The following is an 18200-nucleotide window of genomic DNA, read 5'->3' on the forward strand; positions in this document are numbered from 1 at the left end:
GGTGTTCCCCTCTGCTGGCTTCTGCATCGATAAACAGGGGATAAGTCTTCACCCAGAGAGTGGTTGTGGGATTCGAACAAGTCAGTGTTATTAAGGCCCATAGCAGAATGCCTGGCACACACCTGGGGGCCTCAGTAAAGCAGGTTTTATCACACTTGAAGACAAGAGGCACAGGGAGGAAGGCAGGTGCAGGTGGGCTCCGGGCCTGAAGTGAGAGAGCTTTGGAGGTGTGGGGGGGAGCAGGACAATGGCTAATGAATGCATTCTTCCCTCTAGCAAGAATCTAGGGATGGGGGTGATGCAGTGGGGGTGAAGGAGGAGACACTCTGAGATCACTAGCTCTGCCTTGTCAAGACCTTCCCTGGCAGCACCCAGGCAGTAGGCCGAAAAGTGTACTTAGGCAGGTCTTACTGCCCCAACTTTCTTCTTAGAGACTGGGGCTTAATATGAATTAATAAACAAATATCCCTTAAGAAGGGGCATGGAGAAGACTCCATTTAATAGCCTTACACTTTAGAGTGAACTAGCCAATGTATTAGGTTTAACAAAAGCAGAGCTTTCACTCAGCAGTGAGGGTGGGCACTGGGAGGCGAAGGGAAGGCAAATGAGAGGGAATAGACTGGAAGGCAGCTGGAAAGATGAAAGGGAGGTAGGAAAAGTCCTAAAGTAAAGCAGAAAGGCAGGTGCTGAAGCAGAGTCCAGGCTTACGACTCAAATGAAGGAGAGCTGGGAATTCTTCAGGTCACCTGAGAGGCACACTTGCCAAGATGTCTGCCATTAAGCCTCATGCATTCCATCATTGTCCCTCTTTGGGTTTCACTTTCCTTCCTTCCTGAATCTCACACAGCATCTTTGTTATCTATAAAGTCAGATAGGGTAAATTTTTAGAAAATAAAGCTGGAAGGGAGTCCATATGTTTTCTTTCTTTCTTGGTCTTTTTAGGGCCACACGCATGGCATATGGAGGTTCCCAGGCTAGAGCTCTAATCGGAGTTGTAGATGTCAGCCTACACCAGAGCCACAGCAACTCGGGATCTGAGCTGCACCTGCGACCTACACCATAGCTCACGGCAACGCTGGATCCTTAACCCACTGAGCAAGGCCAGGGATCGAACCTGTATACACATGGATGCTAATCAGGTTCATTTCTGTTGAGCCAGGATGGGAACTCCCATATTTTCTTGTTCAACCTTATTTTACAGATGAGGAAAGTGAGGCTCAGAGGGAAGTGCCAAGCTCAAGGTCACACAGCAAACTAGCTGCTAAAGCAGAATTAGAGGAGCCCTAGAGTCCTGCCTTATGGCCTACAGTATCTGACCATCTGCTTAATAAAACCCATCGCCTGTTTCAGTTCCTGAACTGAGAACACAAAGCATGACTCCTTCATTGTGGAGGTTAATGATTAAAACCTAGTCTGATCTGAAGCATCTAACCATAGTTACTAATTAAGCCAATTTCTGTGAGAAAAGACACTTCGAACACAAGAGTGGTATGTTCTCTTTAGCTAAATATATAGGCCTTCGAATTGTAGCAGCATAAACTGTACAGTTACAACATTTCAAGTGTGCTTAAAAATATCACATAATATAATACCTTCACCTCTGTGGCTTACATTTTCTCTTCATTGTATGCCACATGCTGGGTCCTGATAAAAACGGTTTTGTAACTTTCAGGGAAGGAATTTAACTAAAATGACTTCACCTAATGTTTGAGCGAACTAGGTAATAAAATCTGTTTGCTGTGTTCGCTGTCTCCAGATAGGGCTGTAATTACACCACACAAGGAAGAAAGGTAGCTGAGTCTCAATCTAGATCATTTATGTAAACTCAGCCTTCTTGTCAAAGGTGTTCTCATATTACATGCATGCAAACCGCAAAAATCATCTCCTATGAACCACACAGAGACAGTGTCTGATTGCAGGCCAGTGAGATTGCTTATATTCCTTCTATAATTGGATGTCTGTGGTTCAAGATCAAAATTTGACATTCTGAGGTTAAAAAAAAATCACCAATGAATCCCCCAGTACAACAATTATATATCTGGCACTTGTAAAAATTAATGGTATTCTCTACATCAAGTATTACAAATGAATACATTTCCTTGTTAAAAAAAAAAAAAAAAGCACCCTGTTCAGCTTTAAAAAGAAAAAGTTTGGTTCTTTGAAATGTATCTGAAAAATCTTTGGTCTTCTCGAAAGAAAAACAGGCAATTCCTACTACAACCAAGTTAACATTAGATAACATTTTAATCTCCTACTTCAAATACCTGGCATTATTTTTTCAGCAATTTCCTCCCCCCCCCAAGCTTACAAAAATCAAAAAGCACAAAGTATATTCATACTGTGTCTATAAATACAAAGACATAATTGCAAGAAGACAAAGCATGTTTTTTTCATCATTAAACTACCCTCTGTTCTGACAAATTGGTCACTGGTTTTTGATTTGATGGTTCTCCCTGCTTGGCATTGACAGTGTTTCTCTTGACACCTGCAGCTTCCAGCTTGCTCTGTCCTCTCTAGAAGGAAAACCACAGGCCACCGCCCTGGCGCCATCCCTGGCTCGGTCCAATCAATAAGGACTTATTTCCTGTCCATTTGCTGAGGTCACAGGAGCGAATCTCATTAATTATTTCTGCTACTGCAGCCTCAAGTGTGCTTCTGGCGTGACAACTGAAAACTGCTTGACCTTTTTTTCTTCTGATTTTGTTTGCAGTAGTTCCAAAAAGAAGGCAGTATTCATTTAGCAGTGTGATAAAAAGGACAAAAAAAGTATACATTGTTAAAATCATTAACACATTTAGATATTGCCTCACAAAAGCTTTCCCCGATCACCTCATTCCCCGTTTTTTTCAGCTAACAAACAACGGTGTCTTTTTAATTTGGTGTCACGAAAATCTGGTCACAGCAAACACAATGTTTTCTAAAGCAGTTCTGGCCTCCGAGGGAGGAAAGCTCTCCAGGGCCTCCAGTGCTTTGTTTCCATGGTAACGACACAGGTCAATAGCTGAAGTCACACCTTTGCCAGCTTTGATTGTTTCTCGCAACTGTTAAGAAACAAATGCACAATAAAAGTCAGTTTTTAAGGTATCCCCAATTAAGTTGGGGAGGGAGGGTGGAGAACAAAGATGAGGAGAAACTGTAGATTCACTATTTCTGCTGCCTTCTTTTGAGGTTAAAGAGGACGTCATTCCCCAATGATTTTGAGGCACTAACATTCCCTAAGGCTGCTAGGTGTCGGCCTTCCAGAGCTGCACAATGGGCTCCAATCAGCCTAATTACACCTCCTCCTCAACGCCCGCCCCTTGATGGCTTCAAGTGGGCCCTGCTGGGGTTGGTGGTGATGAACGCGGAGGGCATTCACGAGTCTGGCATTTCGAATTCCGCAGCCTGATATTAAGTGAGGAAGACTTCACTCACATCCTAGTCAGTAATTAATATTTTTCCACCGTATGTTGACACAATAGTCCATATGGACATTCAAGAAAGAAACATATTAGATCAGAACACTGCATTATTAAAACTTTAAGACTTTGGGAAGCATGAATTAAAACACCCTTTGTAAAGAATAAAGTCAACTCTTGCCCACAAATGGAGTTGATTTCCAATGCTTCTCCTTGACGACTGGAAAGGAGCACTACAACATTACACTTTAGAGCCGAAAAAGATTTATAAGGATTTGGCCTGCCCACTTCCCCTCCTCTTTCTCAGTGAGAACCTCCAATACCTGCCTCCCTCCCTAAATCAGAGACCAGGGAGTCCTCCTTCATCCAGTCAGGCACCATGGCAGGACCAGAGTTGCTCACCCGTGACTGAACTTTCTGGCCTCCACACGTCTGTGGGACCCAGTGACAAGTTCTAGGCCATGAGATGTGAAATGTGTGTGTCACTTCTAGGCTGTAGCAGTTAACAGTCCAGGTGAGTCCCTCCAGAGCTTTTCCTCTGGTATATCAACCAGTCACCTCAGAGAAGCTCCTCAGGCTGGATCCCAGAGTGACCACAGTGGGCACCACGGTGCTTCTCCAACATGCACAGGATGTGTCGTGTGGGCAAGAAATGCATCTGTTGTTTGAAGAGATTGTGAGGTTGTCTGTGACCATCTTGATGGACATACCAAGTTCTAGCCATTCTCTCTCATCTAGGGCTCTCAAATTATCCTCTGCTCTTCGCGCTCATGCCACTACATTAGTTTAGGCTATCATCGTCCCTTGAGTGGGCTGTTTTTTTGCAGTCACCTCCTAAAGAGTCTTCCCACCACCAGTTCTTTGCCCCTGCCACGGTGCCAAGGAGATTTGTATAAGATGCAAATGTGATCTTGCTTAACTCCCTGCACTGCTTCTAAGAGCCTTAAGAAATAAAAATCCAAGGGAGTTCCCGTCATGGCGCAATGGCAACAAATCCGACTAGGAACCATGAGGTTGTGGGTTCGATCCCTGGCCTCATTCAGTGGGTTAAGGATCCAGTGTTGCCGAGAGCTGTGGTGTAGGTCGCAGACGTGGCTTGGATCTGGCATTGCTGTGGCTCTGGTGTAGGCCAGCAGTTGCAGCTCTGATTAGACCCCTAGCCTGGGAACCTCCATATGCCGCGGGAGCGGCGCAAGAAATAGCAACAACAACAACAACAAAAGACAAAAGACAAAAGACAAAAAAAAGAGAGAGAGAGAGAGAGAGAAAGAAAGAATGTCTCCTATTTCCATTATCTTTAATTCTTCCAAATCTAAATTAGACAGGCCAAATTATCTATTCTGGACTTCAGGACTCCTATGTTAATGTCTGCAGGCATGTGGATATCTGAACAACTGGATTTCAACTTATAAATATTAATTGAGCCCCTATTATGTGTAAAGAATACAATGACCCTTCTCTGCTTTCTGGGTTAGGAACTAATAAAGGGTATACTGTGAACAGCAGCAAAATCAAGGCACAAATTTAGGACTACAGATCATCAGAGAAATGAGAGCAAATTTGATTAGAAGAGATTCAAGAAGGCCTTATAGGAGTTCCTGGTGGCCTAGGTGTTGAGGACCCATTGTCACTGCTGTGGCTCAGGCCGTTCCCTGGCCCAGGAACTTCCACATGCCGTGGGCATGGCCAAAAAACAAAACAAAGATTAACCAAACAAAAAGATGGCCTTACAGAGTAAGTGGGATTTGAGGCCCGTCTTGAGGATGTTAGTAAGTAGTTGTGGTGTTCAGGTAGTTAAGCAAAGTACAAATAACTGAGTAAAGGCACAGAGAAGACTAGAGTGAGTGGAAACAGATCTGTGTGATACACTTTGCAGGAGTAGATGTTAGAGGATCCAGGAGGGTTCTGGAAACAAACTTCAGAACTTCATTTTATTTTATTTTATTTTGGTTTTTAGGGCCGAATCCGAGGCATATGCAGGTTCCCAAGTCAGGGGTCTAATTGGAGCGGTAGCCTCCAGGGTATACCACAGCCATAGCAATGCCGGTTCCTTAACCCACTGAGCAAGGCCAGGGATCAAACCTGCAACCTCACGGATACTAGTCGGATTCGTTTCCACCGAGCCACTATGGGAACTCCTAAGAACTTTACTAAATAATTTTTTTTTATTATCAAATATTTTAAAAGTATAAGAAAGCTGAAAGACTAGCACAGGAATTGGCAAACTACGGCCTCAGGCCAAATCTGGCACACACACCCCACCTTTCTTATAAATAGAGTTTTATTGGAACATAACCATGCCCATTCACAACTATTGTCTATTGTTGCTTCTAGGCTGTAATGGCAGAGCAAGTCGCTACCACAGAGACCATATGGGCTGCAGTGCCTAAAATACTTACATTTCGGCCTTTATAGGAAAAGTCTGTTGACTCCTGGACTAGACAATTAAAGAACACATATCCTCTATCTAAATTCAACAGCTGTTAATATTTTGCTCTCTATGTTCTATCTATTTGTATGTGTGTGTTTTCTGAATCATTTCAAAGTAAGCTGTTAGCAGTGGTAAGCTGGTAAATTAGCTCTCTGGAGGAGGGAAAAAAAAAATCCCTACTTGCAGCATTTGCAGATTTTTGTGGTATGAATGCTCACATCATGGCTGATTTCAAGCTACCAAGGGTTATGGAATCACAAAAGTCCAGAATATTTAACAACAGGCTCTGGGCTGGTAGGACTTGGCTTGGACACACAACAGGCTGTAGGATTCTTTATCCTTGTTTTGACATACATCTCCTAACATAAGAACATTCTGCTACATGACAAGAATCCTATTATCATGGCTAGGAAAGTTAACAGTAATACTCTCCCATTATCTAATATCGAGTCCACATGCACACTTCCCCAACTGGCACCCAAAGGTTTGTTTTTTCAGCTTTCCCCCCCAAGAAACCCCAAATGAATCCTGATTCACACACTGCATTCAGTAATGTGATGAACTTCTCCCCCTATGATACTGCTATTTCAAAAAGACTATGTTGAACAATGTTCTACGTTATTCATTTCTCTGATGGCCATGCCTAGTTTGTTACTCTATAAACTTTATTCAGCCAGGCTCAACTTAATATCTGATAGTGACTTATACAGTATTTAACTCTACAATAAAGGGTGATTCAGGTTAGGGTAAAAGAGTACCTAGGAGGACATCACTAACATTACTCGAGCCCTAAAAGAGTTCATTTCTCTCTCCCAGTGACTATGGTTCTTTAGTTCACACTCCGATATGCTCTTCACAGAGGTGGCTCACAGACTTTGCATTCCCAGAGCCCAATAGCTTCCACATGTAAAATGCCCATTTCAGGACTCAGTAATCTAATCCTTCATGGAAGGTATTATTCCTCACAGGCCTCTGCTACCAAAGGCCTCTGTATACATTTCTACTAACTATACTTAAACTACTGGCTCAAAGGAAATTTTTTACATATAATACATAGAACATAAATGAAACTCATGTTTACTCTAAGTTAGAATAGGCCAGGAGTTCCTGCTGTGGCTCAGTGGGTTAAGGACCCAACGCTGTCTCTGTGAGGATGCAGATTCTACCCCTGGCCAACCTAGGTGGGTTAAGGATCTGGCATTACCGTGGCTGTGGTGTAGGCCAATTCAACCCCTGGCCCAGGAACTTCCCTATGCCACAAATGTGGCCATAAAAAGGAAAAAAAAAAAAAAAAGAATAGGCCATGACTTTATCCAAAAAAATAGCAATCTTGTTCTTTGTAAATAAATGTGACAAAAAACACATTAAGCTGGAGCCTCTAAACTTGGCTTATCATAAGATTCATCTGGGGAGCTTTAACATCAGATGCCCAGGACTCATTCCTAGAAATGGAATCAATAAGGCCTAAAAAAGTGCCATTTATATCTTGTGTCATTAAAATGATTAGTCAGATTTGGGAGAAACTTAGTCACTAGGGCATGTATTTTGAGATAATGTATTTTATTTTTAATTTTTTTTGTCTTTTTGTCTTTTGTCTTATGCACCCGCAGCATATAGAGGTTCCCAGGCTAGGGGTCTAATAGGAGCTGTAGCCACTGGCCTATACCAGAGCCACAGGAACGCCAGATCTGAGCCGAGTCTGCGACCTACACCACAGTTCACAGCAATGCCAGATCCTTAACCCACTGAGCAAGGCCAGGGATGGAACCCGCAACCTCATGGTTCCTAGTCAGATTCATTAACCATTGAGCCAGGATGGGAATTCCAATGTATTTTAAAATTGTTATGTTGCTGAAAAAATGCTCAACATCACTGATTATTACAGAAATGCAAATCAAAACTACTATGAGGTACCACCTCACACCAGTCAGAATGGCCATCATTAAGAAGTCCACAAATAACAAATGCTGGAGAGGGTGTGGAGAAAAGGGAACCCTCCTACACTGTTGGTGGGCATGTAAATTGGTACAACCACTATGGAAAACAATATGGAGGTGCCTCACAAAACTATATATAGAAGTAGCACATGACCCAGCAATCCCACTCTTGAGCATATATCCAGACAGAATTTTTCCTTGAAAAAGACACATGCTCCTGCATGTTCACTGCAGCACTATTCACAATAGCCAAGACATGGAAACAACCTAAATGTCCATCGACACATGAATGGATTAAGAAGATGTGGTATATATACACAATGGAATACTACTCAGCCATAAAAAAGAACAAAATCATGCCATTTGCAGCAACATAGATGAAACTAGAGACTCTCATATGAAGTGAAGTCAGTCAGCAAGAGAAAGACAAATACCATCTGATATCACTTATATCTGGAATCTAATATAGTGCTCAAATGAACTTTTCCACAGAGAAGAAACTCATGGACTTGGAGAACAGACTTGTGGTTGCCAAGGGGGATGGGGAGGGAGTGGGATGGATTGGGAATCTGGGGTTAATAGATGCAAACTATTGCCTTTGGAATGGATAAGCAATGAGATCCTGCTGTATAGTACTGGGAACTATAGTCACTTATGATGAAGCATGGTAATGTGAGAAAAAGAATGTCTATATGTATGTGTGACTGGGTCACTTTTCTGTACAGTAGAAAATTGACAGAAGACTGTAAACCAGCTATAATGGAAAAAATAAAAATCATAAAAAAGATAAAATAAAATTGTTGTGTTGGGTTTATACTTTTTTAACCACACTTCCAATGGGTTGTCTCTGTGATGACCAAATTAAATTTGGTGAGAATTTATTGTGCACCTATGTGGCACAGGTATAAAGCAGGGGTTGGAGATGCAGTGAGAACCACAGTTGCTTCCTCCCAAGACCATCTATTAGAGGGCTGGTCATAGGGCTGTAGAAACAGAGAAGGTTGAATGGATCACTGAGGGATTAGACCCATGACCTTGGTTCTAAAAGCTGCAAGAGAAAAGACCACAATTAAAAAAAAAAATTCTATTTTTACTTTCACCTACATTTTGACTGGGCAAATTCCTAACTTACTCATAGATAGAATTTCCCTATTAGGATATGACTAGAAATGCTAGTATGCCCCACTCTGGCCTTTATGGCCTGAAAAATACTTTAGCTGTAGGACAGATTTAAAAAATACAAAAAGGTGAATTATCAGTCTGTGTTTCATTTCCCTGATATAGCACTTTAGGGCAATAATACAATTAAATCTCTAATTAAGTCAACTGAATAATTGCATAAGTGTGGCATCACCTGAAATAAATTAAGTCCAAATCCCCTGCTAGAGGATCCAATTAAAGATATTAACACAGAGAGAAAAGGATGCAAAGTACTTAAAGTTAAGTGCATTATTATTTAACATTTATTAAAAGGTGTTATTAAACACCTTTTCAGTGAGAAATGTTGCTTCTATGACACCCTTTTGAGAAATCATTGTATGTCTCTGAAAACTATTTGGCGCAAAATATTAAAGGCAAGCCCCTGCCACGGCATCTATGCAACACTGAGAAGTGGAGGCAGCAGCCATTTCTCGCTAATAAAACCAGAGGAAGACTTTAGACCAAGAAGAAACCTCAAACGCCATCTCCTCTTCTCCCCTCATTTTGCAGAAGGGATTGTAATGAGAGATGCTATGTGATGTGCACAAGAATCAACAGCAAACTTGAGAAAGAGCCTGGGTTTCATCTCTGCACTTGCAGAGCTCTTCCACTCTAGCACTGGAAAAGATTTGGAGTTTTCTTTTACCCAACCAGATGGAGTGCTTAGAGAGAACAGGGATGCTAAAACTCATCTGGAACTTGGGGTAGAACTTGATCTGAAGAAATTGTACAATAGAGAGTAAGGAAGTATGAAAAAACTATGTTAAAGCTTTTTGTTTTGTTTTGTCTTTTAATGGTTGAAAACAGCTAGATAAGGGTAAAAGGAAACACATGGAAGCCATACTGCTATGGGAAGAGACCATATACCTCCCAACCAAGTGGTAGAAGTGGACCACACTTCCTTAATAGAGATTATGAAGCTGGCAGAAAGGTAAGATGCAGTAATGATATTGGACTTCAACCTTGGAACATCTGCTAACACTCGAGTTTCATGGTTGACAAATTCTTGGTGTGCCAAAAACAGTAAAGATAGAGTATATTCAGATTTTGGAAACTTGGTCTTTCATAGATAAAACAGAGAAATGGGATCTGTATTAGAATATGGTAATATGGATTCAGATATATAAAACAGCTATTCCTAGAAAACGTTTAGTAGTGGATTTATGTTGAGCACAAAAGTGATCTCTAGCGTTGCACTGTAAGACGCAATACTTGGTTTCTTTCCCTTATCAATATGCTGTATTGCTTACATGAAGATGGAGAAGAAATGCACATTAAATTGTAATTTTCAGACGTCACATAGCTAAGAAAGCAAGCTAACACATGGATAGCATCACAATTTTAACGATTTTGACATGTTGACCAATAGATTGATGCTAACCAGATGAAACATAACAGGGTAGCTGAAGAGTTGAGCATTTAGGTTTTAAAAACTAATTGCAAAACTTTAAACCTTAGTTAGGCGGTGATTCATTAAAAAATGCTGAGAATCTTTGATAACCGCATTCTATACCTAAGCCAAAACTGATGTAGACACAAAGTAAAAAAGCAAACACAAATTTTGGCAGTATAAACAGGTGTACATGTCCAAAAGACAGGCAGGAACAGTCTCTCTGTAGTGCTGATGGTCAGCTCATGCTTAGAAAACTATGTTCAGTCCTGGATGCTATGTCTCAAGAGTGACACTTGACGAGACAGATCAGGTTCAGTGTTAGGATAAAGAGGTACATGGAATCCAATCATCTAAGGAATGGTTATCCTGGAGGAAAGGATTAAAGGAGGATATTAAACCCATCTTTAAATTTCCAAAGCAGTTAATGGAAGAAGGAGCAGTCCTGTTCCATATGCTTCAGGAAACAGAACAAAGAGCAACAAGGTGAAGTTTCTGGAAAGCAGATTTCAATCACAAATAAGAAAGAGCTTTCAAATGACCAGAGTTGTCTAACAACGAATACTTTTTTTTTGATGAGCTGTGAATACTCTAGTATTGAAAATCCTCGGCAACTGGATGACCCCATATCGGGGGCAGGTGGGACAAGGCTGGCTCCAAGGTCCTATGCCACTTCAAGTGTCCAGCTGACAGCACTTCAACTGAATTGTCTTGCCAGCTTCTGAGTGGCAAGACTTGGTACAGAGGAAAAACAACAATTTAAACCTTTCTCTAGGAGTTCCCGTCATGGCTCAGTGGTCAACGAATCCGACTAGGAACCATAAGGTTGCGGGTTCGATGCCTGGCCTTGCTCTCGCTCAATGAGTTAAGGATCTGGTGTTGCCGTGAGCTGTGGTGTAGGTTGCAGATGTGGCTCGGATCCTGCATTGCTGTGGCTCTGGCGTAGGCTGGTGGCTACAGCTCCGACTGGACCCCTAGCGTGGGAAACTCCATATGCCTGGGGAGTGGCCCAAGAAATGGCAAAAAGACAAACAAAACAAAACAAAACAAAAAAACCCTTTCTCTAATACGATCAACTGTGAAATGTATTACAAATGACATTAAAAAATTCCTTTTTACTTAGAATAAAAAATTATTTAAAGAATCTATAGAAAAAAAAGTCTACTAATCTTAATTACCTAATCCACTGACCTCAATTAAATATCTTATTCTGGCTAAAATGGAAGAGGGTGGAAATAAGAGAATTTTTACTTATTTCCTAAGTCATAGGAATTCACATGTGAAGACACAATTAGAACTGTAATGTTTTCCAACATTAAAATAGCAATTACAACAAAGACAACAAGAAAATAGCAATAACAACAATCTCATATATAGTACTTATGTGTGTCCAGCTCTGTTCTAATGTATCTATATATTATATATATATATATAATATATAGATATATATAAAATAAGATACATATAATAGTACCTACCTCATAGGGCTATTGTAAGGATTGAAGATATATATATAATATAATCTTCTGTTCTATATACCCGATGAGGTGTATATGTGTGTATATGTACATATATTGGAAAGACAGGAATTCCCGCTGTGGTGCAGCAGAAATGAACCTGACTAGAAACCATGAGGTTGGGGGTTCGATTCCTGACCTTGCTCAATGGATTAAGGATCCGGCATTGCTGTGAGCTGTGGCGTAGGTTGCAGATGTGGCTTGGATCCAGCATTGCTGTGGTTGTGGCGCAGGCCGGCAGTTGTAGCTCCGATTAGACCCCTAGCCTGGGAAGCTCCATATGCCTTGGGTGAAGCCCTAAAAAGACAAAAATAAATAAATTGGAAAAACATTAGAATTTATTTGAGAAGAGAACATATACCTATGTCAGTAATGTCCTTTGCACAAGTGCAAACTTTTAAAATACACATCATAAATTAAAAAAAAAATACATCAAGTATCTTTGGATAAAATCGTATTTACAGAAATGACAGAAAACTGAAGCCATCATTAGCTTAATTATGTACTTCTATTACAACATTTATGTTTTTTTCTACCACAAGTAAAAATGCCTGCCATATGGCTGTAGAACAAATGTCAACAGGAACTGAAGGTGGAAAATGCCCACATTTTCTGCTAAGAAGAAGGCCATAAATACTTCGAATGATTAAGTATGTTCTTTTGGACATACTTTTTTTTGTTTTAACAAAAAGGCACTGAATGTGACTACTGAGTTACAAAACAAAACAAATATATTTGTATTTAAAAAATTTGTAATAATAAAAATTTATTTTCACTAAAAATCTCAACCTAAGACTCTGACTGCAGCAGTGGTACTTGGGGTATCACACAACAACAGGACATTGTCTCATGTGGTTTTCATAATTTTCTTTGTTTTTTTAGGGCCACACCAGGGCACATGGAAGTTCCCAGGCTAGGGGTCTAGTTGGAGCTTTAGCTGCTGGTTTACTCCACAGCAGCAGCAAAGCAGGATCCGAGCTACATCTGTGACCTATACCACAGCTCATGGCAATGCTGGATCCTTAACCCACTGAGCAAGGCTGGGGATCGAACCTGCGTCCTCATGGATGCTAGTCAGATTCATTTCCAATGAGCCACGATGGGAACTCTTCGTTTTCATGATTTAAAAAAAAAAAACAATTGCAGGGTTTATCATACTAATTTAAGTCACTGGATAAAGGGTTAATGAGCTCAAAATATCAAGCACAATTTATCCCATGCTTTAACATTTTTACTCTTCTTTAATAAAATATCAGAGTATTTTTTTTTGTAAAAGAGCCTATAAAATTTCTATAATATGGATTGGTATTGAGCTTTAAGATACTATCAACAAGTTCTGCTTATAGTTTTGCAGAATTAAAATCATTCTGTGTAATTGTGTGACACTGCGGGACACACCTGACATTTGTGACACTGCTCTCCTCTTCCCTTGCCAAGTTCTAGAAGCCCATGGAGATGAGGTTAAGAGGAGAGGTGGGCTCCGTGAGGGACAAAATGCCACTTATTTCTCGACATGATGGTCTTTCAAGCACCTTGGGGCAGCATCCTTCAGAAGAAGCCACACAGGAACCTTTTAAAAAAGATCGTATAATAGGATGAAGTGTTCTCCTCCTAAGACTAATTCATTTCTGCTCTTTCATAATAATATGAACAATAATCATAGAGAGGCAGCAAGCAAACTTTAGTAGGGAAACTCTGAAGCTGGACATGTGTGACTTTGGGCAAAAGCAACTTCTCTAAGCCCACCTGACCTGTGTAATTGGAACGATGATATTTATGCCATATGCAATTATTATGAGGAACAAAGAAGATAATGCATGTCAAATTACTTTGACATCAATAAAATGCTACATTAATGCAAGGCTTGAAGAGTAAGGCAGCATGGGGGTTCATTTTAAAGCTTACATATAACGTTTACATAATGCACCTGGCTTTAATTACAGACATCCCTAGACTATATTACATATATTCATGGAAGTGTTTTAAATATTTATAACCCGTGATTATTAGTGAATTAGAAACATGCTTGTTTTGAAAAGCATATTTCCAAATCATCTTGACCATTTAGAATTTAGTCCATTCCCCCAAAAGAGAAAAGGAAAAAACATGATAAAGACAGGTAAAGTCTCATTTTTCTTGCCCTCTCCTCCTCACGTGAATCTTTCAGGCTCAGTCTGGATGGTGTGTGGCCTCCTGTTGAGAGTGAAATTTCAGAACTGATTTTAAGGCTTAACCTCTCAGCTAAGTACATTTATGAGGCTGTGCTGTGAACTGCTATCCACAAATACCTGAACATAGCCAAACAACTCATTTCATACAATCATCGTGTCTGAATATATACGTATATTATATGTATAAATATCTCTAAACATACATACCTATCATTTAATATATATTCTGTATGCATATATTATAAAGATGTGTAGTTCAGAGATATTTTCATATAATTAAAAACATTTTTTCTGGCATATTTAAAACTGACCTAAATCGTTGACTTTGTGGCTCAGAATTCAGGGAAAGTTGTGCTTGTTACTTAAGAAACAGAGGTCAACTTGTAATTCAGGGTATAAGTAGATGCGCCTAATTTCAAAATCTAACTGGTGGAACAAACGTACAATTTAGTTCAGATTTTAAAAGTTAATTTATAAACTTTAACACTTGAAGGGAGTTCTCTTACGGCTCAGTGGATTAAGGATCCTGCATTGTCACTGCAGGGGCTTGGGTAGCTGCTGTGGCACAGGTTTGATCCCTGGCCCAGGAACTTCCCTATGCTACAGGTGTGTCCAAAAAAAGAAAAAGTTAAAAAACAAAAAACACTTGATAGGTTGGGTATTTGAGGTTAGTAATATGAAATTATGTTAAGCTGAGGCTTGATTCCATAGGTAAAGCAATCACTGCTTCTTGATTATCACGTCTTCCAAAAAAAATTTAATGATTTATAAATAATCATTGCTTTATCCATATTCTGACTCAAATTTTTTTTGGCCACATCCATGGTATGTGGAAGTTTCTGGGCCCAGGACTGAACCAGCGCCATAGCACTGACAATGCCACATCCTTAACCCACTGCACCACAAGGGAACCCCAAGGTAATTTTTAATTTTAGTACTATATTCCAAAGAGGAGCTTAACTCTACAGATTGAAATTCAAAAAGCAAAACTGGGACCATTAAGCTTTTTAGCAAACTTTGTAATAGAAATTTAATAAGCAAAACATATAGGTTATAGACTGCAGCAATGAGTCACTCTAGCCCCTAGCTTTTTCAGGACTGAATCAATAAATAGTAAGCTCTGCAATCTCATGACAAATGCCATGCTGGTTATTTAATTAAAAAGAGCACTGTGGGACAAGAGCATTCACGTGACAGAGGTAAATAGTGCTGGGGGTGATTTGAGGAATACATAAACTGTGCACAAGAGTGAATTTGTGTTTCTATTATTTCACTTGCGTCTGTATCTTATACATTTCTTAAATTCTCCTCATGTCCCAATTCTTCACCTGCTGATACCTGGGGATCACTTACTTCAAAACTACTTCTATCACCATCACCACCACCACTACCACCACCACATAAGCCTAGATTCCTGCATCCTGACCCAAGATGAGCTCAGAGCACATTATGACTAGAACACACTTTAAGCAACAAAAAAACTACATCTACTGAGAGCAATGACAATGAATAAATATATACCTCAGCTGAGCCTTGCAGGCAGCTTGCAGCCAACTGGGGGCAAATGTAGGAATTGATATATAGGGTGAAGATGTTACCTCTGAGCCATGTAAGTGTAATGATATCTGCAGGATTAACAACTCTTCCAGATATAGGAGGGCTCGACATTATGGTGCTATGGTGTTTAACATAAATCCTTGCCTTCCTCAAGAGAACAGTGATGAAAACTTGTTTTAAATGGTTGTATCTATAAAACTTGAAAGACTGAAGAATGCTTACCAGCTTAAAAAAAAATCACAATAATTACTGTACTGGTTTAGCAAACATAAATCACAAGTCACTTACGAGACAATCACTACTGCCAAGACCAGAACTATGTTAGATTATAGAGTAATGCATACCATTTTCTGGATGTTTATAAGACCAGAGCCCGCCTGCAGATTCTGACTTTTTTCTTCTAATGGCTGCACCCGCAGCATATGGAAGTTCCCAGGCCAGGGACTGAATCTGAGCGGCAGCTGTCGGCCTACACTGCAGCTGTGGCAATGCTGGATCTTTAACCTGTGGTGCTGGGCCAGGGATCAAACCTGCATCTCTGCAGCAACCCGAGCTGCTACCATTGGATTCTTAACCCGCTGAGCACAGTGGGAACTAGTCTCTCTCTCTTTTTTTTTTTCTCTTTTTAGGGCCTCACCCATGGCATATGGAAGTTTCCAGGCGAGGGGTTGAATCAGCCTACGCCATAGCCACAGCAATGTGGGATCCAAGCTGCACCTGTGACCTATACCACAGCTCTTGCTAACGCTGGATCCTTAACCCACTGAGCGAGGCCAAGGATTGAACCCGCATCCTCATGGTTACTTGTTACTGCTGAGCCATGAAGGGAACTCCTACCTTCTTCTTTGTAGTATATCTAAAGCACCTTGGCAAGCTGTGTGACAGTGAAGAATACAGTGTGGAGTCAGCAGACCCAGGTAGAACCATGACTATGAGACAGTGACTTTTTGAACATTGTTACCTTACACAATCGCAATTTCTTCTCCATAAAATGAAGGGATTCAGAGAAAGAACTGGTTAGAACTACTTGATTAAAGTGCTTGATGTATGTCTTTTTAAAAAAAAAAAATTTTTTTTTTCTTCTTTTTTGGCCTCCCCGCCCCATATGGCATTCCCCAGCCAGGGATCTGATGCCAGCCATAGTTGTGACATAAGCTGCAACTGTGGCAACACTGGATCCTTAATCCACTTGCCGGGCAGGGGACTGAACCTGTGTTCCAGCACTTCCAAGATGCACCACAGAGGGAATGCCTGTATGTCTTGAACAGCGTGTACACACTGAAAAACATGCATATGATAATAGCATGTATCTTCAGAGATCACGGGATGTAGAAGGCCTAAACCCTTCCTAACAGGTGCTCACAAATCTTGTCAGGAATGAAGAGAAAAGGTAGCAGAATTTCTTTAGATCTAGACCAGAGTTCCATAGGGGGCACCATTGTATCATGCATGAATCAGTCTTTGGAGGTACATCTTTGGCTTTATTATGATCTGGTAGAAGGTAAGGTCTTTCATCAAGCTGCAAGGTCAAGGACTTGGGGGAAGGAGGCAGAATCTACTTACTCATAATCTTTAGTTAGTAGCATCTTACACACCACTGGCCTATGCTACAGGTCCTGGGATTGTTACCTCAGTAATTCTGTTTTGGAAACTGAGGTGGCACAGCCACCTTGCTGTTTGAGAAAGGTGGCTAAGCACATCCAGGATCAATATTCTGTCTCATGTGGTCAGTGGGGAGGCTGAGGAGTGCCTGCGGACACTGCTTAGGACACGTGAAGGAATGGCTTCGGATGTACCAACTGAACAATTTACAGCTTTCTGAAAGATCAAACATCTTGAAATCACAAAAATCCTCAATTCATTCAGGCTGTAGGATTAGTGAATGAGTCTGGAAATCTCAATCTAAGGTAACGACAAGACTTCTGATTTACTAAAACCACATTCAACATCGACACAGAGATGCCTCCCTTCTCATTCTCTGAAAATATATGGTTTTGGAAAACTCATGCCTCTCCATTGATTTTTTTGTGACAAGGAAAGCATCACTATTCCCTTCAGATCTTCTTAAGACTGTTTCCATGGACTAAGCAGGCTCCTCTGTGGGGACAGAAGGCTCAGCTCTCCACATAAAGTCATACAGGCTCTCCCTGTGCACAGGTGGCTCCTAATACCACAAACTGGGAGCAATAATTGAATCCAGCTATCCCACTGTGCAGAGCATTTACCCACAGAATTGGCCTGGTGGGCATCTTTAGTTTCTAGTCTAACATGCAAAAGTTACCCCAACTGAATCTTTGATTCAACCCAGAGAGTGCATGGCATTGAGGAAACAACCATTTGATTAAAAATATGCTAGGGGAGAAATAAAAGGAGTGAAGATGGAGTCAAATATGCCTTATGAATTAAAAGGAATATAAGGGGGGTTCTGAGTTCCTCTTGTCCAGGGCTCCTGGCCACTCTGAGGGTCAATAAATCTTGCTTGAGATCTCAAAAAAAAAAAAAAAAAAGGATATAGGCACAAATATTTGGCACACCTGGGGTCATTCATTCATTCAACAGATATGTACTGGGTATCCAGTATGTGGCAGGAACTGTGTTA

At 40.7% G+C, this 18200-nt stretch overlaps 1 protein-coding gene across 1 annotated transcript in view; it reads right to left on the reverse strand.

Annotated features, from left to right (window-relative positions):
• Positions 1-2225: 2225 nt before the first annotated feature.
• The window catches only part of PDSS2 (decaprenyl diphosphate synthase subunit 2), a 259758-nt gene continuing 243783 nt past the window's right edge, over positions 2226-18200 (reverse strand). The window contains exon 8 of the mRNA XM_047761927.1: positions 2226-3041. Coding sequence (XP_047617883.1) covers positions 2883-3041 — 159 coding nt within the window. The 3' untranslated portion in view covers positions 2226-2882. The remainder of the gene's footprint in view (positions 3042-18200) is intronic.

This window comes from Phacochoerus africanus, chromosome 2 (genome assembly GCF_016906955.1).
Source record: "Phacochoerus africanus isolate WHEZ1 chromosome 2, ROS_Pafr_v1, whole genome shotgun sequence".
In the NCBI taxonomy this organism is placed as follows: Eukaryota; Metazoa; Chordata; class Mammalia; order Artiodactyla; family Suidae; genus Phacochoerus; species Phacochoerus africanus.